At 38.6% G+C, this 27,649-nt stretch overlaps 1 protein-coding gene across 2 annotated transcripts in view; it reads left to right on the top strand.

Moving 5' to 3' along the window:
* Positions 1–25,703, top strand: part of LOC109479493 (protein REDUCED WALL ACETYLATION 2-like) — an 88,658-nt gene extending 62,955 nt beyond the window's left edge. Inside the window, exons 1-4 of one of the 2 annotated variants that reach the window (XM_019781460.1) lie at positions 7,923–8,094; positions 21,647–22,435; positions 23,262–23,389; positions 23,998–25,703. In XM_019781460.1, the coding sequence (XP_019637019.1) occupies positions 21,738–22,435; positions 23,262–23,389; positions 23,998–24,953 (1,782 nt within the window). In that variant the 5' untranslated portion in view covers positions 7,923–8,094; positions 21,647–21,737 and the 3' untranslated portion in view covers positions 24,954–25,703. Of the gene's footprint in view, positions 1–7,922; positions 8,095–21,646; positions 22,436–23,261; positions 23,390–23,997 lie in introns of those variants that run through there. The other variant, XM_019781459.1, reaches the window with a different exon arrangement.
* The last annotated feature ends 1,946 nt before the right edge of the window (positions 25,704–27,649 follow it).

Below are 27,649 nucleotides of genomic sequence, written 5' to 3'. Positions count from 1 at the left end.
GGTATTACATTTAGAAGTTCAAAATTTCATTTTTTAAATTTTGAACCAGCCTTTTTTGTTGACTTCATACCTCCTATCGTAGCATTTGGGGCTATAATAGGATGCCTAGATCTGTTTTTATTTATTTTTTTTTTCGCCCTGTTGCTTCATATTTTTCCTGAAAAAATCCGAGAACCAACAAATTAAATTGGTGTGGCCTTATGTATGATTAATGTATTAGGAGATGCCACCGGAAGGGATTTACTGATGCAGGTTATACAGGGTGTGAACATAGTTCACTGACGGCAAGTCCTTTTAGACTTTGGTGGACAAGTCAACACTTAAAGTTTGCCAAAGGCACTCGGACATTTTCTGGACAGTAAGGCCACACCAATTTAATTTCTTGGTTAACGGATTCGCCCGCTTCATTTTTTTCTGATTTGCAAAAAAAAAAGAAGTCAGAATTAACTGCAAAATGCTCATATTTTACCCTGAACAGTTGAAAACAGCCCTTTTCTTCCTAGTTGTTACAGTTATTCCATCTTTCAATGCAGTGGTATCATTTAAAGTTCAAAATTCATCAATGTCTAAAAAATAATAATTTTGAACCAGCCTGGTGTGTGCTGACTTCATGGCTCCTATTGTACCATTTTGGGCCATAATAGGATGCCTAGGCCTGTTTTTATTTAATTTTTTTTTCGCCCACCCACTCCATTATTTTTCCAGAAAAATCCGTTAACCAAGAAATTAATTTGGTGTGGCCTAAAAGTGGATTTTCAAAGTCCATTTTCTGGTCATTTTTTAATATAGTAAGTAGAATTAACCCTATCCCATAGTATATTACTGATGCAAAAATGCATCTGTGAGGCAAAAATGCAATTTTGGCCAATAGAAAACAGTTGCCTGTTTCATGGTTTTAGCTATTTATTGGTGGTACCAAAATGTAAAGGGATCCTCACATAGATTGTTTTAGCGCTATGTCAAATGCTTCAAGTGTTAATCTCAATCAGACAGATTTCCTCATCCAGAATATTTTTTTTTTATCACCATTTTGAAATTGGATGCCTTTACGTTTACTTCCATACTTTAAAAGAGATCTAATATAGGATGTTTCTGCTAAGGCCATGTTGATTATATGGATGACATCCGCGCACGCATGAATTTTCGGCCGTTTCAAAAAAAAAAAAAGTTTTCAACCATACTGTAAATCGTGCAAAACAGTTGCTAAATGAGCAAAAATATACCATAAGTTGCAAGGAAAACATTTAGAAACGATACCAATGTCGTAGAATGCCAAAATCAAAGGAAAAAAGACAAAAATGTAAAGAAATAAATTCGAAGAGTAGATTATTCGCCATAACATATTCTGTGCCATTTGTTCAACCTTCATGACCACGTAGATTTCATAGAGAAAAGCAACTTTTTTTTTTGCAAAACTTTTTTTTTATTCGCATGCTCCATCAGTTTTGGGGTTCCCAGAGGATGTCATCCATATAATCAAATCAACATATGGCCTAATTTATAGGGAAAAAAACAACTACGTAACTTTATGCACAATGCCTTCACCAAGAAAAAGACACCTGCAATATATATAGTGGCTACTATAGTCATTGGGGGATAAATAATAGTGGCTACTATAGTCATTGGGGGATAAAAAAATGGGTCGCTGAAAATCCTCCTATGTCATGGGTGATACAGGAATGTTTCCACCCCAGTAAACACACCTGTCCGTTACAGCTGTAATAAAAACCAGTAAATTGAAATTATTCTAACACCCAATGGGAGCGCAGGGTCGTACCACGTAGGTCAAATCTGCAGGGAGGTTTTCGTTTTGCGTTCATTTGAATTTGAGTGACATTTGCGCAAGGCTAGTAAGCGAGGGAAGCCAAGTGTGTTATTAATATTGATTGAATATCAAATATGTCACCTTCTATAATTGATGGCTTGTGAGGAATTATGATTTTTTTTTTCAAAAGGGCAGCATCAGACAATTTTTCATCATTTGTTATTTCTGTCAAGAATGTAATAATATAGACAAGGAACTATCTGAATTTTTATGCATCATTCTGTTGAATTTTTTAAAATTCTATGTTTGGTAGATGTTTGGTTGGTAGGACTTATAGGAAAAGCTTTTCAAGGAACTCTTATTTAGATTTTCATTTTTATACAATTTTTACAATTAAATGCTTCAAGTCATATATATTAACACATAGAGATGCACTGTTACAGTACAGTTTAGTTTCGAAAAGATGGTACTTACAATGTATGCCAAACCATGATTTTGGTTCATGCCAGATAATCAAATTAAATCTCCCATATAAAAAATACAATGCATACCTACAGTCCAATAGTTGTGTAGACCATACCAAGTTCTATTGTAAGGGGGTGTCATTTGTTTAATTTTCATAATAATAAAATACAGAAAATATTTGTGAATTTTAACTTTTGAAACAACTTGATTTATCCTAATATTTTCCTGTTGAAATATTCTTAGAACAACGAGAGAAAAAAAAGATACTGCTATATAGGCTCCCCCCTACAATTTCTCAAATTGGTTCTGTCTGAAATTTTAGCATCCTCAATCAATACAGATCCTAGAGTCAAACGTGGCATCAGGATTTCACCCTAGATACTGAAGAAGAAGGAAGACAAGATAATTAGCATCCTATGAACTAAGTAACAAGCTTTTTCAGGCCAAGGTATGTAGATGCTTGACAATGTATGTTCAACGTTTTTGTCAAGTTAGTTTGTTGTATAGTAATATAAGGCCTTCCAATAGTGTTTGAGATTTGAGGTACATACATGTAAATGGCCATAAATGTATATGTGGCTCTGTCAATTGTATATAAGGCGTAGGGAAAAAAAAATTGTGTTTTTTGTTTCTCGACCGATTCTGAAAAAAAACGCCAACTCTAGCCTTTTTTGTGTGTGGACCCCTGTAAGGGACATAAATTTTTCGAGCTGATCAACCTTTTCTAGTTCCATGATCTGACACCTGAGTGATGAAACATTTGGTTTTCCAACATTGACATTGAAAATGAATGTGTCCTCATGCAAGTTTTGCTCTTCTTAAACTGAATTGTATAAGTTGGATCACTAAAACCTAAAAAAAAGATAATCCCTACCTACCGACCTTAATTTTTTCAGGACTGAAACAGGAAACAATATATATTATTTTTTTCCTAAGCGTAATGCTCAGCCTTTTTTTTTATTTCAATCAAACTCAATTTATGTAGCAATGTACGTATTTCCCCCCAGACAACACTTTCTGTTGGTCTTGCTGAATGACAAGTCTTTTTTTTTATGTCCGAGAACCAACAAACTGTATTATTGTTGCCAAAACTGTTTAGTAGATGACCGTACTTGAACCAGTGCAGGTGTGCATTCCTCCCTTTGTCCACCGTTGATTGTAACTGAGGTTTAGTATTGATTGGTCCTGGGCTCATGTGTTAAATTTATCAGGGCTATCATATGAAGTCGTCAGTTAGCCAGGTGGGAGGGAATCATTCCTGTCATAATGATTCATTATGTCTTCAGTTATTCACTCTTTAGGCCACAGCTATTTAATCAACTGGTTGTCAGGATTTGTCATTTGATACAAAAAAAATACCAGTATTCTGAAAAATACCAGGTTCTGAATCAAATACTGTACATTCAAGATGTTCATATTTTTACTAGTGATGCATACCTAAACCCAATTTTAGGTTCAGGTCCGGATTCAAGTCCAGAGGTTTAGGTTCAGTTCCGGACTTGTAAGTCCGGACCTAAACCCATGGCAAATACAAAATTGCATGTTGGCAAGCTTGCAATGTTGTCTGGGTGAAACTTTGGCCACATAACATGGAGGCCGGTACTTGACGATGCCCGATGGTAATGTTTTCTTCATTTTGCAGCAAAGATTTTGCAATCTACGGAAGGTTTTAGGTGGTTTGGGAAAAAAAGGGGTATGTGAAATGGTCTTTTATGGTAATAAGTCCGGACTCGGTTCTTGACTTTTGGTTTTTTTTTTGGACTTGAACCTAAACATTCTTACAAGTCCGGATCCAAGTCTAGTGAACCGGTATGCAGCACTAATTTGTACTATCTCCATGTTACAGTTCAAGAAAGTCCTTGTCTTCCTAGATGTTACAGTTTTTCCTTCAAATTTTGCTGGAAGACAAAGGTTAGTTGAAAGATATCTATTCGCATATTTTATCATGCCAATTTTCGTCTGTCATTATTTCAAATTTTTGTCCGTCGCAATCGGCAAAATTCCATCAAACTAAAGAATGACGGACACTTAGGCTTAAGAACACTGGAAACATTGAAATCATTTCTCATATAGAGGCATTTAACACGTTAACATTTGTTTATTTGTTTATTAAAATTTACCAGCACATGCATGGAGGGGGAGGGAGAACAGGTGAGTCACCTTTACCAGCTCCCTCCCCTAATTACATCAATAAAAACAGTATAAAACAGCATTGGATTTAAACACATTATGAAAGCAATACATAAATATTCATACAAAAATATGGACATGTAATAAATCAAATATCATTCTACGTAAACATCTAGTGATACAATATATTTCCAGCAGTTTTTTCTCTTTTCTCTTCCCTCTTTTACATGTGCTTGGTGCTATATACTTCACTCAAAGCTCCCCATGAGATAATCATACACGTCAAAGCTGGCATATCACAGATAAGATTAAACCATAGGAAATATTTCACCTAGGAAGCTCACAGCTCATCTCTGTATCTTTTGTCCTCTCTACTTTATCAGCCTGGTACCACACAGGCATAAACCCTCATTTTTCACCTCAAACCGTCAGAAATGGAATTATAGAAATATTGTGCATAATCCTGACACTATTGTGCCTGAAGCACTATGAGAGGGTTGGTAGCTTTGAAGTAAAGGTATCAGCTGTGTATTTGGCACGGTGACAAATAGTGGAATGGTTCAGAGACCCTTTGAAAGTGATAGAAAACAATCTTATCTTGGTGAACAGGAAACTAGCACAGTAATAGAAGATGAGCTCTTATACTCATCCTTTAAATAGGAGCAGTCCACTCACAAAAAAGGGGTGGTTTTAAAACAATGACAATGACAATGAAGTTTATTGCATATATAAACAAGCTATACATGTATATCAGGTGGACCTCTGTCAATATTGTCTGAATTTTTCATGAAAACAGAAATTCATTAAAAGTTCTTAGATTTGTCAGCGGCGTTTAGATTTGTCAGTGGCTTATAGATAAAATAACTACCCCCTGTTTGTACAATGGTATGTCCCAGTGTGCCCCTTTTAAAAAAGCATCATTGCGCTCCACAGGACATCAATTTTCCCTTTCAATTTTTCACAAAGAGACCAACACTTATTATGATCACTTGCTGTGGGGACTTCTGTACCAAAAACAAAATATTTAGTCAAAAAGAGCAAGGTACTTTCTTTGCATATGTACATTGTACTACTAGTAACAACTTACTAGTAGTAATCAACCAATTCAACATTTAACAACTGTAAACCACCAAACGCTATTTCTCAATGTGAAAATGTAAGGTCAGACGTTGTATTTTCAAGTTTTTCTGTCAAAATTTGTCTGATGTTTCTATCCAAAATTTGTATTGCCTCTAAGAAGATTAGAACACAGAATGATGTATTCCATTGTTTACAATCTTTCAAAATGTATAACATTGAAATTTGTATGATTTCTACAGCAGAAACAAGTCTTTGTAGCATATGGAAAATTAAGCCATTTGCTGTAAGCCAACAAAATGGAACGTTGATCTTTTGGGACCAAGTTGAAGTGCAAATGAGATCATCTAAAAGTCAAGGTCGAGTGAAAACCTTTTAGGCTTGCAAATGGAGATCTGCTTTTAGATACAGGAAGGCCCACTGTGTCTCTGGCTGCTAGCACCTGCCTGTGTATGGAGAAAACCTGTAATTATGTGGAAAATTGCAGCTTTCACCATAAACCTCACTTTTCTGCACCATTATTTGCATGGCATGGGTGGTTAGGGAGCTAAGGCTGGGAATTCGGTGTATAGTTTTAGTAGCTGGAAAAAGGGAAGGCAAATTTTGTCAGACAAAAAACAATAACCTACTTTGGCGTTAAATAGCGGCGAGTTGCAGAACTCCAGTCAGAAGCTCTGAGGAAGGTGTCTGATAGACATCGAAACGTAAGCAGGTGAGAAATTCAATGGTTGTGTAAGAAGAAAATTCTATACCCTAAATAACCTTGAAATTAGGCATAAACCTTGTTGTTCATTATTACACTAAAAACGTCCTTGATTACACCTTTCAGTTTCATTTCATAAAGAAGAAAAGTTCTGTTAATATAAATTGTATTTCTACTCTCAGACTGTCCAGACTGTCTTTTCTCCACACATTGAAGTTTTTAATTTTATTCAGAATTTATATTCAGTCAAGGAAGCTCAGTTCATATGCAGTTGATTTTCTAACCTCTAAAATAATGTCTTAAAAAGTTTGCATGGTTATTTAAACCTCCTTCCTTTAGTGTTTAGGTTTTCCAGAAAAAAGGTTCTGGTCAGACCAATAGTTTAGACAATGTCTAAAATCAAGCTCAAGTGCAACACATTCAAGTTTTGAAAGGAGAAAAATGGTTCAATTTAGACAATGTCTCAAATCAAGCTCAAGTGCAACACATCCAGATTTTGAAAGGAGAAAAATGGTACAATTTAGACAATGTCTCAAATCAAGCTCAGGTACAACACATCCAGATTTTGAAAGGAGAAAAACGGTACAATTTAGACAATGTCTCAAATCAAGCTCAAGTGCAACACGGCCAGATTTTGAAAGGAGAAAAACGGTACAATTTAGACAATGTTTCAAATCAAGCTCAAGTGCAACACATCCAGATTTTGAAAGGAGAAAAACGGTACAATTTAGACAATGTCTCAAATCAAGCTCAAGTACAACACATCCAGATTTTGAAAGGAGAAAAACGGTGCAATTTATTTAGACAATGTCTCAAATCAAGCTCAAGTGAAACACATCCAGGTTTTGAAAGGAGAAAAATGGTACAATTTAGACAATGTCTCAAATCAAGCTCAAGTACAACACATCCAGATTTTGAAAGGAGAAAAAAAAGGTACAGTTGTCAAACAATGAGATCTTTTTCACCACTTAAAGAGTTCATTCCCACTGCTATTCTGCACACACATACAGCTGTGTGCGGTTGGAGTTACCATGGTCCCTAGTGAACAGGACAACACAATACCAAACCACCAGGGATTTGTAGGCCTTTTCTGTGGTGGTCAGACCACCGAGGTGGTCATCAGTCCATGAGCGAAACTCGTTAGCAACGTTCTTTTGTCCTTTTGTTAACCAATCAAATGCAGGAGCACCTCTAGAGTTTGTCTCTGGAGGTCATGTGATCTTTACAGCACAGAATCTTACAGGTACACTTTCAGAAAGAAATACCAAATGTTACAATATATTCTAGAATGTACTATATGTATAAGAAAAAGGCATATAAAAAGTTTCCTTCCATGAAACAGTGTAAGTATTGTTGACAGGCATTTTGATATCTTTGTCTGATTTTTGTGTTTTCGTTTCGACCTGACAGCCTGTTACAAACTGAACCAATTCAACCTGAAATATACGACAAAGGACCTTTGACCTCTTCAGCTTATATACGCAGCAAATCGACCTAAACGTTCGCAAAAGTCGTACCATTTCTACAGATATAAACAGCAGTTCGTAAACTATCCCCAGAGACTCTTACTTCTTGTTATACACGTGTATCTTGTTGGTTATTGGTTAGAATTTTTTTGTAAATTTACCAATTGGGATTTGAACAACACTCGATTCATGCATTCGGTCAGATGTAGACACATTTTTCTTTCAACTCGCTCCTGTCTTTTCTTCACCATTGTCTGCGACTGCCCTGTCTATTGTACTTGTTAAACCACAGATGTGTAAAGTATTGAAAGGCACAGACAATGGAGAAGGCTGTGTCAATGGTTGCGGCCACCTGTCACTTGCGATGGGTTAATTCCTGGGTGGTTTAGTAAGTCCTGGGCTCAGTTGTGCTGAGGTCTGTGCAGGGAGAGGTTGTCTTGTGTCTGTGGTGACTTCAGTCGTGGAAAGAAGTTGCCATTTTCTTGAAGGTTGGTTGGTTTATCTGCCATTTTTCTTCCAAGAAAATTGCTTTTCTTGTTTCTTCTTGTCCTCAAGTACTGGTACTTGAGATATCTTGTGTCTGTGGTGGCTTTGATCTTCTAAAGTAGTCTGTGTTTTCTTGAAAGTTGGTTGGTTGGTTTATCTTCCTTTTTTCCCAAGAAAATTTCTTGTCTTGCTTTAATTTCTTTTCCTCCAGTAGTTGACAACTTGTACTGAATATCTTGTGTCTGTAGTTGTTGTAAGTATTTGACTACACATTGAACACAAGTATTTGGTAGGATCTGTTGAAGGCTTGTTGTAAACGGGTCGAGCTACAGTGAAATTTTAATCTGTTACGATAGCCAATACATTGTGATTGGATTAGAAAAGACTGGGCTCACCATTTATTAGTGTATGTTGCTACCACTTGCCATTAGATGTTTGGAGAGGTACCAAACACAGTAAAAAAACAAGATATCCCTTTGATAAATGATAGAACAGGAAAAAAAGGTACAATTTTGTATGCTCTGCATTAGTAGGCATCCTTCCATATGCATATTGAGAGATGATGGTAGCACTCTTAGTCTGGAGTGGCCATGTGTAATGTCTATATAGCTAGTGTGAGTCCTGACTACAGTTAGAACACAAGAAAGTTGGGATGTTTTTGTGGTTACTCTGCATTCTACTGCACCCAAAAAAAATGCAGTGAAAGTTTAACATGATGTAAAATGTGCATGTATAAAATGTACATGATACCATGTACATGTACTTGTAGCTACCGCAGTAGTAACTGTAACGGTGGATAAAATTCACTCCATTTTTTTACCTGCAACTTTTTTTTTTTTTCGGAAAGATGTGCCAGTATTGTATGTAATGACCTACAAATCCAGTGCCTTACAGATGTGATGGGATTTGTCTTGCTTTGATGCATTAGGGAAGTATAATGTGATCAGGGCTGGGGGGCGTTTTGGATCCTGTTTGATCATACGGCTGTCCCTATCCCTTGGGTCCAGTTACATTATCATTTATATTACCAAGAGGAAAGAGGATTCCTTCTGCCAATGTAAGGGACATTTGGACAATTTGTGGGAGGGGGGCAAGGAGGAAAAAATGTACAAATGACAAAAATTTGTGGACAGGAAACTTAGAGTTTTAAGGAAATATTCTAGGTCTTCTGTCTAAGTTTTTATTTGTTTCACATCTTTTGGTGTATTGTTTTGTTGTCTTTCTTTTGTTCCAAAGGTCTGAATAATCTAGTATTTTTGTACAGCAACGAAGAAACTACAAACTTGGAGAAAAAAGCAGTGGTCATAGATACTAGCTAAAACTGTATCAATATATATGACATTCTTAAAAAGTAATCATAACACTTAAAATAAGGTTGAAATTTTAAGTGTTGTTTGAGACTATTTCACCTTGTCTTTGCAAATTTTGCTACCCTATTATACATGTAAAGCCAAAGACCTTCTGCAACTATTATATGATTCAGTTTCTGAAGCTGGTATGTTCTGCGGTTATACCAGCTATACAGATAAAGATATTTTCAGTGGTACATGGTATCTAGCTTTGCGCAGTAGTGCCAATTTTGTCAAAACGAATAATTCAGCCAGAAAATTCGCTACTCTCTGAGGCCATGCCCTTGATGTTAGTATGTCTGCGTTCCCTCTGTTTCCTAATTCTTCTGTAATAGTGGCCGTCCCACAAGTAGAATGGGCTAGTAGCCGCGGGTGTCATAAATGTCAACGTCCATATTTCACCCCTTGGTTGCGGTGGGCAGCTGTGTTCAGGCTGATACCACGTTTTAGTGGCCTTTCTGTTGTAACCCAAGTCACCGGAGGGTAAAAATCAATCATTTTAGTTGAAGGCGATATGAACCGTATATACAGGATACTCCAATGTAGTTTATTGGTCCCCAGATTTGGAGAAATAAAGTTGAACTTGAAGATCAGCAAAAAAAACAGAGTCTGCAGCGTACAAAATACCAGGTTCCCTAGTTGCCCCGGGCAACCAAATTTTACTTGGGGCAAACTATTTTTGAACCAAGGTAGCCCAGTGTGCTACCTGAATTTTAAGAATGCCCCCCCCCCCTAAAATCATGCCCACTTGGCTTGCACCACTGTAGCCGGCAGATGCTTTTTAATTTTAGGTATTAATGGCTATTACTAGTACATGTATCAGTTAACTAAAGGCTATTGTCGCTTGTGTATGTAACATTACTTAATTTGAGGAAAGTAGTAACTTATAGGTGGGGCAACCTAAAATTCTGATGGACAACCTAATTTTTGCCGTAGGTTGCCCACTAGGTTGTCAAAAAAGTATTTTGTACACTGGTCTGTATGGATGTCTGTACATGAACATTAATTGAAAGGTATATCAGGGATTAAATATGGTCATATTTTTCTCCCAGCCCTCAATTTTTTTTAAAATTTCTACTTTAAAATATTTGAGCATCAAAGAAATAGATGAGTCCGAATTATAGACCGTCTGACGTAGAAGATACAAAATGAGCCACTTTTTTATCTTCTGTATCTGTATAGCCGGTATAACCGCTCTTCAGCGTAACACACCAGCCTCAACAATATTCAACAGTGTAGGACGTTTCAGCACAAAGGACAGCACCCCCCTAAATGTAAATGACTTACCCCCCAGTTCTTGTCAGATCCTAATCTAATGATAAATGGTTTTCCCCTAGTTTTTTATGATTTTCCTCATCTCCTATGAGATCTAATCACTTGGGCGCACAAGGCCTTTTGGCCAAACCGTTAAAATTCTCTCCGACAACGTTGAGCCAAAGACATGTACCGAGCCATAACCTATTACCCTAACAATTTATTGCATGACAGGCTTTTTCGCATAAAGGTCCTATACAAAAAAAATGTCTGCATTATAACAATTATATTCTATAAGCATTAGGCCACACCAATTTAATTTCTTGGTTAATGGATTTTTCTAGAGAAATAATGGAGCGGGCGGGCGAAAAAAAAATAAAATAAAAACAGGCCTAGGCATCCTATTATGGCCCAAAATGGTACGATAGGAGCCATGAAGTCAACACACCAGGCTGGTTCAAAATTTAAACAATGAATTTTGAACTTTTAATGATACCATTGCATTGAAAGATGGCATAACTGTAACAACTAGGATGAAAAGGACTGTTTTCAACTGTTCAGGGCACAATATGAGCATTTTGCAGTTCATTCTGGATTGTTATTTTTATTTGCAAATCAGAAAAAAATGAAGCGGCGAATCCGTTAACCAAGAAATTAAATTGGTGTGGCCTTAGCTGCAGGTATAAAATACAACCCATCTTTTGTAAAGTGCTTTCAAATAACAAAGTGTCAAATGGTGTCGCCTCTTGTCATGATAATTTTCAGGCTGTCATTGAATTTTGCGGATGTAGGAAAAGCCAGAGTAATGGTACTTTTATATACCTATCATATAGCAATTGTAATAACAATGACTTTTATGGACTGCTTTTAGCCTCTATTGTATTAAATGTGTGTCATCAGTAGAATTAAAAACATAAATGTGCATGAGGTATTATACATCACTTGCCCTTTTTTCGAACCATAGAATACAAATTGAACAATGTAATTAGTGTAGTCTAAATTTGAAAGATATATTTCATACAAATTAGTACATATGTTTTCCTATATTCTTTTTCATTAGGCTTCGGCCTACACACAAAAAAACAACAAATAACCAACTATTGCTGTCCAAAACACGTATTACTAGTACTAAGTCTTCTTTTGTAGAGGTGCTCCAGAGGTACATGTGTATTAAACTTAATGGTGTAAACTACAGTAGTGCTACGGACCCACCTTGTTCTAATTATAAAATATCTACTGAATGACTGCCTTAATGTGGACAAAGCTCAGGCATCAGGACTTAATCATCAATGATTATGTTCTAAATACATCAGCCCCACCGCTGACAAGGTTCCAAAATTAACCAAGGTGGTACGGTGGAACCACAGTGGGCTCTTTGATCTCCGTATGAGAACATCTCCGAACGCTTACATCTCCGAACGCTTGTGTCTTCATTTTCCTAGAAATTTTTGAAATACATATATCATGCTACTGGTAGTAGTGATTCTTCACTAGTATTCTTTACATCTGTACAGACTACATTCTAGCTAGCTTGATGGACAATGTGTAATGATTTCAAGAATCTTCAGTATTTTTTTTGATAAGGCCACCCCAATTTAATTTGTTGGTTCTCGGATTTTGTCAGAAAAAACATGAAGCGACAGGGCGAAAAAAAATAAAAATAAAAACAGGTTTAGGCATCCTATTATAGCCCCAAATGCTATGATAGGAGCCATGAAGTCAACACAAAAGGTTGTGTTAATATTTAAACAATGAATTTTGAACTTTTAATCAAACCACTGCATTGATAGATGGAAACACTGCAACAGCTAGGAAGAAAAGGACTTTCCACAACTGTTGGGGGCAAAATATGAGCATTTTTGAGTTGATTCAGAACCAGAATCTTTTTTTTTTTTTGTCAAATACAGAAAAAAATGAAGAGGCGAATCCGAGAACCAACAAATTAAATTGGTGTGGCCTAAGGTATCAGTGATTTGGGCTACAATCCTGAATTCAGAAAGGATTCGAATCCTTTGGGATCCTGTGATCAGAATTCCGTATGTCTCGCGTGATTGATTAATAAGTGGGTCACATGCCATAATTCAACCCGAAATATGACAGGATATTAAATTATGCTTAATCCATTGTCATTCAGCGTAGATTTGACTTGACGCCATTGCAGTCTGCAGTGGACATGTAATGTATTGCAAAAACTAGGTCAGCAAATTCTGAACAATTTTTTTTTTAAAACCGAATTTAACATCACTTCTCCCCAACTGGGAGTTAGACGTGCTTGCACCAGGTACAAGTCTTTTTTTTGAAGCAACATTTTTACGGCTGGATGCTCTTCCTAACGCCAACCCAAGCCCTAGTAGGGACCAGGAACCCTCTAACATGAGGGGGGAAATACGTGTAAAGTGCCTTGATAGACTAAATTCCATGTCTTGTATAAAGAAAATTATCTCTTTATCTCATCTCTTCCTTAGCCTAATTATTCAACTGTTGGGAACCACAGATGATCTCACGACCACTTTTCTCCACACTTCTCAGCTTGCTGTTCTTAATGCTTCACTCACTGTCATGCCTATCTATTCTCTGATGTTAACCTTCCATCTTTTTCAACATCTAGTGATCTACCGCCTTTTTTTCGCTTCCTTGATCCGCTTCCTTGCATGATAGTTTTGGTTAGTCCCGATAACCACGACACGTCGTCAAACCAGTTCAAGTTTTATTTCTTTACTGCGGCAAAAAAAATGATCTTGTCCAATGTTAAAAAATATACAAAAATAGAACTTCTGAATTTGCCTATAGTTGTTCCTAAGTCAAGCTACAGTATGAATTCTCGATGGATTAACCTATAAACATGTAGTTGACTTGAAAGTGCCCGCCCAGTGGCTGGTACTTCACAGTCCCTGGAGAACGGAGGGGCGGCATTTTTTACGCGGACTCCCTTCGCTGTAAAGTGCGGGGCACTGATGCACTTGAACCGGTGCAGTGCAGGTGCGACTTTTGCATTCCGTGTTACGCTTTCCGACAAGGTTGTTGCTTCTCCGTACTGCCACGGTTTGTAGAATTCATACATTATTAGCTTATCGAGCTTATATAACAAAGACAAAGTAATAAGCTGTTTGGTGGTATCGTCACGAACGTCAGGGGAAACCATCCACAGCAGGTGAATGAGACGTTGCATTAACTACTTCTTGTGCCGTGCGTGTGTGTTGTTTCATTTATAGTGCAATTTTGGTGTGAAATGACGGGCTTATATACCCGACAATAGACATACGTAGGGCGTCCTCTATCATTGCAAAAGACGCACAGTAGGCAGTCCATAGTTATCCCTGTAATTTTTCAGGTCTGGATTTTGTTTCTGATGCAGTGTGCACGAATGCATGTCTGAGTATCTATCCCTGCAATTTTGCAGTCTGTTGGGTTTGATAAATGTGTCTAAGGGAGGCATGCAAGTATCCGTGAAAGGCAATAGGCTGGTCTGTGGTCCTTTTTTTTTTAACGGACTGGAAATGTGCAGTGTATATTATTATCTCATGTAGTTATGGACTGCTACGCCTTTATGTATTGCTGCTGACTTATGTATTGCTGTAGGCTGTAGCCAATACTTAAGCTCACAACTGTTAAAAGGGTACATGCATTTTTGCTTGGTTCTACCAATGTTTTGTCACGAAGAGTGATATTCATGTAAAATAAGTGACTGAACACGTCAGATATTTTTAAAAAGTCTTCTTTTAAACAGTCTTAGATAGACTGTATGTGAACAGTTGCATTATACATGTAGCTGTAGTAAAAACTGTAAAAGAAAAGTGTAATACTGACTATGCATAGGGAAGGACTGTCCTAGGGTTTTGTTTCTATATCCAAACTTCGTGTAATGGAAAGCTTTTACAGGGAATAATTTTTTGTGCAAAGTTAGACAGGATTTGATAAAATATTAATATCTTTTCAACATTGAAATAGGCAACAACAGAGAAAGTTCAAATTCTCAAATTTTTTATTTGATACAAGCAGCAATCAAATTTCAGGAGGTCAGATATATCGGAGCTAATTTGAAAGGGACAACTTTGCAACGAGCCTTGGTGCTAGCAAAGTGGGGAGGGCCTCCCAGGACTGATTACTAATTATAATATGTTAGCATAATTGTCAGAGCTGTGTGGTGTAGATAAAGCTGATTGTATGTAGATCCCTATCCATTGTCCCTCGTATACTCCCGAGACTCGTGGCTTTACTGTTATCGCTGTCAACAGATCCAGACGTTAAAGGCTCACGATCGTGTGTGGGCTTTGCTTTCAATCTTGCGTCCAATCTGCACTCGAAACATACGATTTTGGAAAACTCCCAAAAGCTTATGTAACAATTTGGGTTTGTGAGTGTAGGAGGGTGTATGGTGCATGGTTTAGAACATACACTTGAAATGCTAGCATGTTTTACTTTATTTATTTCAATCACGTTTATTCATTAAGTATTGGGCAAAAAAGATATATAGTAGTTGGGCAAATAGATATATATAGTAGTTTGATTGTCGACAAAACTCTTCTACAAGTGATTTTTGAAACTAAGCTGCCGCGGTATCCAAAATGTACATAAAAATTCACCCGCAGCCTACGTTGAAATGTGTGCCACTCCATTTTCGGAGCCTGAGTGCCATTGGTCGTAACCGTGGCGATGAGAGTAAATTTCCCAGGCGTCTTGTCGTGGGGCTCAGGTGTCCTCAGGGGTCGTCAAACATCACATTCCTCCAGCACAGATGGGAGTTTGATGGAGGATAATGCAGTCCCTGCGAAAAGGGAGGACTGGAGTGTTTGCAGAAATGTGCTGTGAAGTGGCCGAAGCCAAATGGGACCGTGAAATAAGTGCAGTAGAATGTGTGTACTGGCACTGTCCCTGGTGCTGAAAATGGATCTTGTGGTTGTGATGACAAGGAAAGCCCTAGAAGTGCAAAAAGTGCTGCGTAGTGGCCAGAGTGAAATGGAACTGTAAAAGTGAAGTAGAATGTATTTTCTGGCACTGTCCCTGGTGCTGAAAATGGATCTTGTGGTTGTGATGACAAGGAAAGTCCTTGTAGTGTAGAAAGTGCTGCATAGTGGCCAAAGCCAAATGGAACTGTGAAATAAGTGAAGTAGAATGTATGTCCTGGCACTGTCCCTGGTGCTCAAAATGGATCTTGTGGCTGTGATGACAAGGAAAGTCCTTGTAGTGCAGTTAACTTGACAGAAAGTGCTTCGTAGTAGCCAAAGCCAAATGGAAACGTGTGAAATGTTTGAAGTAGCTCTCTGGCACTGTCCCTGGTGCTGAAAATGGATCTTGTGGGTCTCATGAAAGTCCTAGTAGTAGTGGTAGTGCAGTTGTCTACACAGAAAGTGCTGCAAAGTGGCGGAAGCCAAATGGGACAGTGAAATAAGTGAAGTAGAATGTATTTTCTGGCACTGTCCCTGGTGCTGAAAATGGATCTTGTGGTTGTCATGAAAGTCCTAGTAGCAGAAGTAGTGCAGTTGTCTACACAGAAAGTGCTGCGTTGTGGCGAAAGCCAAATGGGACTGTGAAATAAGTGAAGTAGAATGTATTTTCTGGCACTGTCCCTGGTGCTGAAAATGGATCTTGTGGTTGTGATGACAAGGAAAGTCCTAGTAGCACAGTTGTCCTTACAGAAAGTGCTAAGTAGCGTTGAAATTCAAATGGGAATGTGTAAACTAAATGAAGTAGAATGTATGTTACGGCACTGTCCCTGGTGCCGAAAATTCAATCTTGTGGTTGTGATGACAAGGAAAGTCCTTGTAGTGTAGTTGTCTTCACAGAAAGTGCTTTTTAGTGGCCAAATTCAAATGGGAATGTGTGAAGTAGCCTTGTTCTGGCACTGTCCCTGGTGCTGAAAATTGTTGAGATGACACTTAGGAAAGTCCTAGTAATGCAGAAAGTACTGCATAGGCCATGGAAGAAATGGGATGGAAAAGTTGTCTGTGTGTTCTGGTTTTGTTCCTGGTCCTGAAAATAAATCTTCTGGTTGCGTAGACATAGAAAATAGTTCAGTTGTCTAATTTCTTTGTAGAAAGTGCTGCATAGAGACCAAACCCAAATGGGATTGTGTGAAAATGTGAAGTAAGTGTGTGTTCTGGTTCTGTCCTTAGTGCTGAACATGAATGGAAAAAAGTGAAAATCTGCAACTTCTTATATACTATAGCTTTGTGTAAATATGAAAAAGCGGTTTAATTTATTTGTCCATATCATAGTAAAAGGAAATTTTTTCTCAGGAAAATTTAACAATAGTAAAACAAGCAAGATAAATTCAAAACTATTAGGACTGTCACCAAGTCTCAAATCATTTTCAATCCCTGGACTAGTATGTGTTATTTGATATTTGTTGATTTTGCCTATATCAGCATGAAGTAGATGGACCCCCCCCCTTATTTTATCGGATATTTAGGCCACACCAATTTAATTTCTTGGTTAATGGATTCGCCCACTTCATTTTTTTGTGATTTGCAAATGAAAATAAAAATTCAGAATCAACTGCAAAATGCTCATATTTTGCCCTGAACAGGAGAAAACAGTCCTTTTCATCCTAGTTGTTACAGTTATTCCATCTTTCAATGCAGTGGTATCATTACAAGTTCAAAATTCATTGTTTAAATTTTGAACCAGCCTGGTGTGTTGGCTTCATGGCTCGTATGGTACCATTTTAGGCCATAATATGGTGCCTAGGCCTGTTTTTATTTTTAGTTTTTTTTACCCCCGCCCGCTTCATATTTTTTCTGAAAAAATCCGAGAACCAACAAATTAAATTGGTGTGGCCTAAGTGGCCAAATTAAAATGGGAATGTGTGAAGTAGCTGTGTTCTGGCACTGTCCCTGGTGCTGAAAATTGTTGAGATGACACTTAGGAAAGTCCTATTTAACAACAGCAAAACAAGCAAGATTAATTCAAAACTATCAGGATAGTCATTAAGTCTCAAATCATTTTCAATCCCCGAACTAGTACGTGTAATTTGATATGTGTTGATTTTGCCTGTATCAGCCTGAAGTAGATGCACCCCCCCCCCTTATTTCATTGGATATTTAGAATGGCCTCTATCTGCCATGTTGAATGTGAAGATAAATGGTAACTGGGAGCGATCTCCCGTGATAAAAAACACACGGCCAAAAAATCCATTTAACTTCCCAGTTGGACTCCGCTAACAAGATTTAGGCAGACAAATTCATCTTTCCCCACGGCTGGACATAGAAATATTTATTTGATTTTCATATCGCGGCAACGATTTTGCTCCGACGTAGATTAATACGGAATCTGGTTATCGTTATCAATGGTAATGATTAATGAATGTCAAATTTGATTTGATTTTGACTCATTTTTCAATATTGCTTTCAAGCAATGTGAACTTAGTCTCATGTGTAGATAATTGTTTTGGGTCAGATTTGTAGTCTGAGTGAAAGCGGACATGTTTTACCTCAAACAAATCGTCAGCAATTATACATACGGTCACAACGGGACTAGAACTCTTGTTCGTTGTTCCAAAGTCGTAATATCGTATGAATGTCAAATTTGATTTAATTTTGACTCATTTTTCAATATTGCTTTTTGGCAATGTTAAGTTGGTCTCAATTTTAGATAATTGTTTTGGGTCAGACTTGTAGTCTGAGTGATTGCAGGCATGTTTTACCTCAAACAAATCATCAGCAATTATACATACAGTCACAATGGGACTAGAACTCTTGTTCGTTGTTCCAAACTCGTAATATCGTAACTGATATTGGGGTCGTATGGAGATTAACAGTTTATCAGATTTCGCAAAGAGGATTAGACTGATGTATGCATAATTTACTGTCAAATTAAATGTAAGTCTATAACTCAATATCCAACACATCTTCACAATGCATGTACTTGTATCTACTAACTCTCATACTCTTTGTAATTGCGTGTATTTCATGTATTAAGGTTGTAGTGTAAAATTTTTCAATGGTTTTAAACATTTTGTTATCTAAGATATACCTTGGGAATAGTATATTTTTTCATTCTGTGGTTGTGATATCCTAACTGGGATATGGACCGTATGGAAATGCATATCTTATCTGATTACAGGCACAAGATGACAGGGATTAGTGACTGATTTACATGCAAATTGATTCTCTCCACCATAACATGATTTTCTGCTATCACTTCAAAGGGCTCCGATTATTAAGTGCTCTTGTCGATATGTTTTACTGCAACACATGACCTCCAACTCTGTCTGTGTGATGACCCATTCTTTTCTAGAACTATCGCAGAGTGGAACTTGCTGTCACCAAGTACAGTATCATTAGATAGCTTTAAACAATGTTGTCACCAAGTACAGTATGGGCATTGTCATTAGATAGCTTTAAAGAATGTCTAGAGTTATATTGTAGATGTTCAAGGGTTAAGTGTAACAAGTCAATCGGTGTAATGTAGCCAGCTGCCGCTGCGCCGCGTACCTGCGAAGTTGGTGTGTTCACCGAAGGGCGCTTATACCGGCTATACAGATACAGATACGGAATGTTTAGAGGTAGATGTTCGAAGATTTAGCCTTGGTGCCATCCGATTTAGCCTGGGTGCCATCCGATTTTTTCGGGGTAGCCATTACAAATCGGATGGCACCCAGGCTACAAAGATTAGGTGTAACAAGTCATTCGGTGTAATGTAGCCAGCCACGTGCCTGCAAAGCTGGTGTGTTACATCGAAGGGCGTTTATACCTGCTATACCAATTCAAATTTGCACCAACGTTAAATGATGGAAAAACATTGGCTACAACACTGGGCAAAGCCTTGCCATACCCACAGGCACACTAAGAGAAAGTTCCCATCTATTTCAATTCTCTGCTGCGCACTCCGCCTATTTCCAGGGGATGTTAGCTCTTTTTAAAGGAGTTTTATTGAGAACACCAATCACTGAATAAGTCACTTCCGACCCCAAAAAGGCATCTCTAATTGCAATCAGAAATTAGCTCTTATATCTTCATCAGAACTGACCTAAAAATGTCAAATAAACAGAAGATGTAGAAAAAACACATGGGTCAAAAACAGGTGGATCATTGACATGCTAATGCTAAAAAGTCCTGCATGTAGAAATGATATGGCATGAAAACGTAAAAGTGATAGTCACGAAAATAACCTTCTGAATGATCAGTAAGTTTGGAAGAGCTGTTGTCTGGGCTTGAAATTCATTTTAAGAATACCGGTAGGTGCACTGGAGCACCCAACCTAAAAAATTGGGTGCACAAAAAATTTTTGGGTGCACCGTACAAAATAAAATGTCAGCAAAAACAAATTGTGTTTCATTTCTAAAGAAAGGTACTGTAACAATGATTTTATTATTTTTCTTACACTTTGATATTAATAATGGGTGCCATCCAATTTGTAACAGCAACCCAGAAAAAATTTGGGTTGTCAGATGGCAGACTATTAAGAGTATACTACTATCTTATTATGTAAACCTATGAAAATATTTAGGTGCACTGGTGCACCCACAGAAAAAAATTGGGTGCAAAGCTCCAAATTTAGTTGCACATGCACCCAGTCAGTATTTCGAGCCCTGCTGTTGTGGACTGATGCGTTCACTTTTGACCACTTGACTGAATGTAATGATTGATGTGGTCCTCAATCAGATCTTAATCAAGAACAAATCAGGTGGGCAGAGCTAGAACAGGACACCACTGACAGTGACGGATGACTGTTTGCGATTTCCGTTCCTTTGACATTTTTAAGTGGAAAATTATGCATGTGTGGTATTCAGACTTGTAGGTTCTTCCCAGCCCCAAAAGTCAACTCTGTTATGAAGGCTTATCGATTTTTTGTTTCACTTATGTTGGAGCTAGTCAACTTTCTGTAACGCGGGACTCGTGCACGTATAACTGCCTTAGGCAGTGGTCATTCAAGTCATCAGTTCCAGATACTTGCTTAGGTATGGATTTTGAGACAATTTCAATCAATAGTTGGACAACTATCAAAAGGAATATAAGTCTGTGAATTGAACAATGATCTTTCCAACTGTAAACCATTTCCCTGAACAAGCAAGCCCAGCTCTTTGCATTCATACACACTCCATGGGTACCATGAACAACCTTTTTGTAGTGCACTCTATAAACTATAAGTGTGAATGGGATCCTAGTGCAGATACAAAAGGTATTTTTACACAAGGAGACCAGATGATTTACCATCAGGCAGCAAACTCTGTATTCATCAAAAACAAAGCTTGAGGATCCTATCACCAGGGAGAAATTACTTTATCGAACCTCTGTCGGTTGCGATCTAACGTGTCTGAAGCTCCAGCTCGATTACACCAAGTGATCAACCAATCCATACCATTTACACGGCAAAACAGATGGTAGAGTCTTCTAATCACGCAATCGATTCAGCGTCGCTTCCAACTCGACCCACGCAAAGTACAAATTTACCTGCTAATTCGAGCACTAATTCCACAGCAACAGTGTGTAAGGAAGTCTAGTTTCATCATTGCGAGGAATTCACGAATTCAAAGTGTCCTCGACGTAATGGAAATCATTAGCGAAGGGAAGAGGATGGTGTGGTTCCGGCTTACAGGACCGTAGGGGGTTGGTTCCCTTGAGACGAGGGCAGGAGTAAATTAGATGGGTTAGTACTGTGGACAGGGGCGGCTGATCCCATCTACATCTCATGAATACAGCCGGATAGAGCACTGAATACGACTGATGAAGATAGAGACAGCCAAACAAAGGCTGTGTGTGTTTAGCAGGCTGTACATATGCTAAAATCACGGTGATACATACATTGGGTTCGGATACACTTTGAGTGTTGGTATGGACTCAAAGTATTTGTAGGAAATGGAGCATTGGTGAATAGGTTTTATGGTCATTGCAGGGCTGTATATTTGTTGTTAAATGTCCACAGTTTATGTATGTGTTGTCTTTATGGGGCATTCTTGTACAGTGTGTTTTTCATGTAATGTTGTAACAAAAGGTTTTCTTTTCCATTTCAGATCTGTGCCAGATGAACTGGTGAATACATGATGTGTTTGCTGAATACGCCGAGGCTAAATCTACTGCGGTGAGACTAAATCAACCTGTACGATGAACTTCTACTCCAAGTTCCAGGTGCGAGGGCACCGTACGCCGCGGGAGGCGTCCCACGAGACAGCCCTCAGTATACTCCATGAACGCATGGGTCTCCTCCCGGACCCAACGGTTGCCTCCGTGAACACGCTCAAACCCACGCTCATGCAGCTGGCCTTCTTCTACCTGTGGATTACAGCGATTGTTGTCCTAATCATCAGGCTTGTGTACAACAGCAGGACTTGGTTCTATCGTACCAGGGATAGTAACAGTAACAGTAACAGTAACAGTAACACGGAAAATGAGCAAGACGGCTTTGTCGAGGTAAAGGTATCAGACGGCAATGTCACCTCAACACCCGAGTTAGTGACTGTCGTAGTTGAGGACAAAAACGGGAAGCAGGCAAGAAGCAGTGACGACGGGAAAGTTGCGATTGCCGTGAAAGAAATCGACGCAAATTCTCCGAAAGACGGCGAACAGTCGGCAGCGAAAACCTTCTCTAAAGTCAAGCCTGCGCCAAAGTTGGACGACCTTCTGAAGTATCTGGTGGTGTTTGGAGGAATCCTGCTGTACTTTTACCTGTGTGATTATGATCACATCTTCCCCAGACAAGAACGGACGTACTCCAGGGACCTGTTCTTGTTCCTGTGCTTCGTCTTGTTTGCCGTGGCTGGAGGCTTCACCTGCAAACCCTGCGACAGCAAAATTCTCAACAGGTAAGTTGAATAGATTCGTCACGTATACACTTACTACGGGATTCTTTTAGCAGTGACAAGTTTGAAGGATAAGGATACTGACCTCCAAATTTTCGATGACTATCAGACCATCTTGTTCACGGAGTGCCCGTCCGAGACTTGCATCGGTCTCAGGCCTAGTTTCAAATCAGTGTCGGGCCAAGTCTCGCGCTCTCAATTTGATTTGATTTATTGTAAGTGTAACAATGCAATACTAGTATGCTTGGGACACAGGCAGCAGTTGCTGTTGTCCCACACATAGAAACAAATAAGGACAAGACATACTCATTTTCACTTGAGAAAGTTGTGTAAAGTGCCTTTCCCAAGGGCACAGGGTGGTATCTGGTATGTCAGGACTCGAACCCAGGACCTCTTGGTTCCCAGTTGAGCACTCACCCATCATGCAAACTTGACACACATCTGTATCTGAATTCATTTTGAAACAGCAGGTTTTATTATGTTGTAACATGCTAACACATAATGTTTATAAGATATCTTGTTTTTTCTGGGTATGGAAGTATTGTTTTGGGAGGCTTTGAGTGGTGGGTTTGTGTGTCTGTTCATTTGGACAGAGTAAGTTGACAGGTTGTATGTGGGAGAAGATTGACAGGCAGAATGACAGGTGAAATGGTCAGACACAGGAAATGAGGGTGAACTTGAAGAACACAAAACCCTGAAATACATTCTAGAAGTCTGAAATCTCTTAATCTTTGTGTGAATTATGAGAAAATCTAAACAAATTCTTAATTTGTCTATTGTGCCATGTTTTGTGTGATATCAGTACTAATGATACACTATTGTTGTGTAGGGATCAGACAGAGGAGTGGAAGGGTTGGATGCAGGTTATGTTTGTTTGGTACCACTACTACGCAGCCAAGGAGACCTACAACTACATCAGGGTCTTCATCGCTTGTTACGTGTGGATGACAGGATTCGGTAAGTTGAGTCTTATCACATCAAAACACGCAGTCAAAGTAAGGACTACTGTGGAAAATAATGATGCCATGGCAAGACAGACTACAATATTTTTGTTTTGTTAGAAAATTGTGTTGTTGTTTGTATGTTATAACAGGTTAACAACATCATTTGTAGAACAAGACCATAAGAAAATGTTGCATTATATGATAAAAGGTTCTTTTTAGGCCACACCAATGATTGTAAAAAAAAGAAAATTCAGAATCAACAGTTAGTAACTGCAAAATGCTCATATTTTGCTCCGAACAGTTGAAAACAGCCCTTTTCTTCCTAGTTGTTACAGTTATTCCATCTTTCAATGCAGTGGTATCATTAAAAGTTCAAAATTCACATTTTGGGCCATAATAGGATGCCTAGGCCTGTTTTTATTTTTATTTTTTTGCCGGCCCGCTCCATTATTTTTCTAGAAAAAATCAGAAATTAAATTGGTGTGGCCTTAGTTGGAAGCATCATCATCATCAGAATCTACATTTTACATTCTATTACTACACGTACAGCACAGGTGTATCTTCTGATAATAAATGATGGCAAAACAAGCGAGCTACATTTTTTTCAACTTTGTTTTCCAGGAAATTTCTCCTTCTTCTGGGTGCGGAAGGACTATTCCCTCTGGAGGCTACTGAAGATGCTCTTCCGCCTCAACTTCCTGGTGGTCTGTGTCTGTGTGGTCACCAACAATGAGTACATGCTGTATTACATCTGCGCCATGCACACGTACTGGTTCCTGTCTGTCTACGCCTTCATGCGGATTCTGTCCTCCTGGAACGAGCACCGCTGGAGGATGGCGGCCAAGTTCCTGGTGTACTTCGTCTGTAACACCGTCATCTTTGACGTTCCGCACGTCGGGGAAACGCTGTTCACTCCGTTCAAGTTCCTACTGGGGTACAAAGGAGGCATGCACGAGTGGATGTTCCGAGCTGGACTCGACCACCACGCAACTCTCCTGGGGATGCTCTGCGCGTACAACTACCCAAACTACGAGAAACTTCTCAACTACCTGGAGAAGAAGTTTGCAGACCCAAACGAACAGAGATTGGCCGTGATGATCAAGTTTGTGCTTAGCACCGTGTTCCTCGTAGCTGCAGTAATATGGCATACATCGATTGCGTCGAAAGAAAAGTTTGAGTACAACGCCATCCATCCATACACATCGTGGATCCCGATTCTATCTTACATCTTCTTCAGGAACCTTTTTCCACTGATGAGGTCCTATCACCTTGACTTGTTCGCTTGGCTTGGAAAAATCACACTGGAAACCTACATCTCTCAACTCCATGTCTACATGCAAGACAACGCCAGGCAGCTCATTGTATACATTCCAGACTATCCACTCATGAACTTCGTAGTTGCTACGATCATCTACATAATGATATCCTACATCCTATTCCACTTGACAACAGAATTCAGTGCATATCTCCTACCCAAGGACCTGAAAGTCGTCCTGAAAAAAGTGACTGTTCTAACCATACTGATATGCTTGGCTACCCTCCTAGCATTTGCTACAAGAGAAATAGGGTTGCTATGATATACAATAGTTCTTAAAGATTATATATAGCTTTCTAAAAGAGTATTTATTTTATAAGCTGCTAGCCAGCTACTATATATAGCCAATGAGAGTGCAGCAATGATGCTTTGAGCCATCCAAAATGTGCATTCGCATTGTTGAAATATCTGCTTTTATGGAGTCTGAAATGTATCTTCTTGTTCAAGAGTTAAAGTTGTTTGCAAATCTTTAAAAGTTTAACTTAATGTGAAAATGTCTTTTAGTATGTGTTATGAGACATGATGTTGCTTCATGCAAGAAGTTGAATATGAAATATTCTGTCTGCAGTTCGTTGTGGGTCCATATTTTTTGTTGTTCATATTTTGGTTCACAAATGACGGTTTTACATGTGAATGTTTCAATAATTTGCAGTACAGGGAAGTGGTAAAATGTGTTGAATCATTGAACAGCAATCTATTCTTGCCTTTTAATATCTCAACGACTACTGCAGCAAGCTACAACAATGGTTTCAAAAGTAAACAGTAAATGGATTTGTATTGATTTGGTATAGTGTGGTCAGAATGGCAGTCTTCATGTAATTTTGTGGTAATGCTTGTGTAATATCTAATATACAACTAAAGAGTTAATGATGCATATCATGCATGCATCTACACCACGTATGCATTCATATTGTCACTTTTACATGGAGATATCTGTTATTGTACAATATATGTTGGAGATTCTTTGGTTTTCCTCATTACTGGTGATGTTTATGTTTGACTCTACTGAGAACAAAAATGGCTCTATTTTTGTTTTTTGGCAAGTGCCTTCGATGCCTTCCAATAAACGGTGATGTTTCAAGAATTGATATTGTTAGGACTATTTTTTGTGCTGCATGTTAATGTTAATGTTAAGCTTTTTTCTGATAATTAAGCTAATTAAAAACCATACATGTATGGTTAGCATTAGGGATGACCAAGCCAATATGGGATTTTAAGAGAAGAAAAGTGTTTAAAGTTTTAAAAAAAAACTCCCCTCCAAAAACTTCTTAGTTACTTGGTCTAGCCCATCATGCTTTGTACTGGTACTTTAAATTTCCAAAATGGCGGACATCTTGCAAGTAAGTTACCACGTCACTTCGCGTCACATTCTGCCTTCTTTCTTACATTTACTTGACATGTGTTCATGTTAACTCTTTCTTTTAAGTTAACGCACTTAATGTGATTCGTTTTGGCACTGTCTCGAAGCAGAGAGAAGATAAAAACACTGGGTAGTTGCCCCCCTCCCCAATCCAACAGGTAGGAAGGTACAGGTGTGAAAAGGACGATATACTTATCCTTCGCAAAAGCTTTGGACATATATGCCAACCCCCTGCTTTGACTGAACTAATCCCCCAAATGTCAACGCTTTTTGCGGCACGCTATTTCAAAGACAGCTGGCTACAGAGGCTCTTCGGCGTTGGCTCTATACGGATTATATCGTCTGCAGGACTAGGTTTGTAGTCACTTAGTTGCCAGACGACCATAGAGCTACAAACGGGCTTCTCGGTTACAATGAGCCATGTAAGCCGGCTTGCACCACCTCGCCTACTTCCAGGAGTTTTTGTCTCAGACGACAGGGAACCTTTCGTTCTAGAAAGTTTACTTGTTGCCAGAAATAACTACCTTTTTAGCAATGACGGTATCGTTAAATCCTGACAAAACGCGTTTAATGTAGAGCACAGTTTTATGTGTTGTTTTGCAAAGTCGAAGTGAGAGGTGGGGGGGGGGGGTACATGTAGGCTGTTTGTACAATCCGAGAGAGATAATATCCTAGATATTACTTCCCCCTACCATGTCTATTTTTCGTCAGAAACAACCGTTAGGAATAGAGTCGAGAGGAAATAATTGCAAAGCAAATGCGTTATGTTTTATTGTTAACTTTTGCATGGTCCAGCCCAACAAACTACTTGGCATGCTCTACGTATACCAATGCGTTCTACTGCATAATTCTACACAAATAACCACGAAAAAGGTGTCAGAATCTCACCACTGGGATGAAAAGTTAAGGAAAACTGACTTTGACATGATAGCCCGCCTCCCAAAGTGCACAACGGCCCATTTTTGCAACGGCTCTTTAAACTTTAAATGACCATGAACAGCTGGAGGGGGACCTGGCCTTTGACCTACGACCTTCAGAAATCAACCTGATTACACTATTTTCCTCAGTGGTCTCCCAAACAGTCTAAATCGATTTGTTTTTGCCAAAATCAGTGAGCAGTAAACCTTACCTATCCCATCCACCACAAGACTGACAAAAGGGCACCAAATTTTCCAACAAAAATGAAGTTTTAATGGTGTATACCCGGCACTTTATTCCGAACGCCAGCCGGTTCTGCGTTTGGTTAGTGTTAAGGAGGCCAAATTCGTGAATGTGTGACAAGATTTCTGGCGGTTGGCCCACAAATGAATTTTTTTTAGAACTTTTTAGAAACTTTAGGCCATGTTGATTTGATTATATGGATGACATCCCCCAGGAGCCCCAAAACTGATGCGCGCGTGCGAATAAAAAAAAAAAGTTTTGCAAAAAAAAAAGTTCTTTTCATTATGAAATCTACGTGGTCATGAGGGTTGAGCAAATGGCACAGAATATGGTTTGGCGAATAATCTAGTCTTCAAGTTCATTTCTTTACAATTTCGTCTTTTTTCGTTTGATTTTGGCATTCTACGACATTGGTATAGTTTTTATTAATTTTTTTG

This window comes from Branchiostoma belcheri, unplaced genomic scaffold, assembly GCF_001625305.1.
Source record: "Branchiostoma belcheri isolate BF01 breed outbred unplaced genomic scaffold, Haploidv18h27 scaffold49, whole genome shotgun sequence".
Taxonomy (NCBI): Eukaryota; Metazoa; Chordata; class Leptocardii; order Amphioxiformes; family Branchiostomatidae; genus Branchiostoma; species Branchiostoma belcheri.
This window is presented reverse-complemented; position numbering and strand designations above follow the sequence as displayed.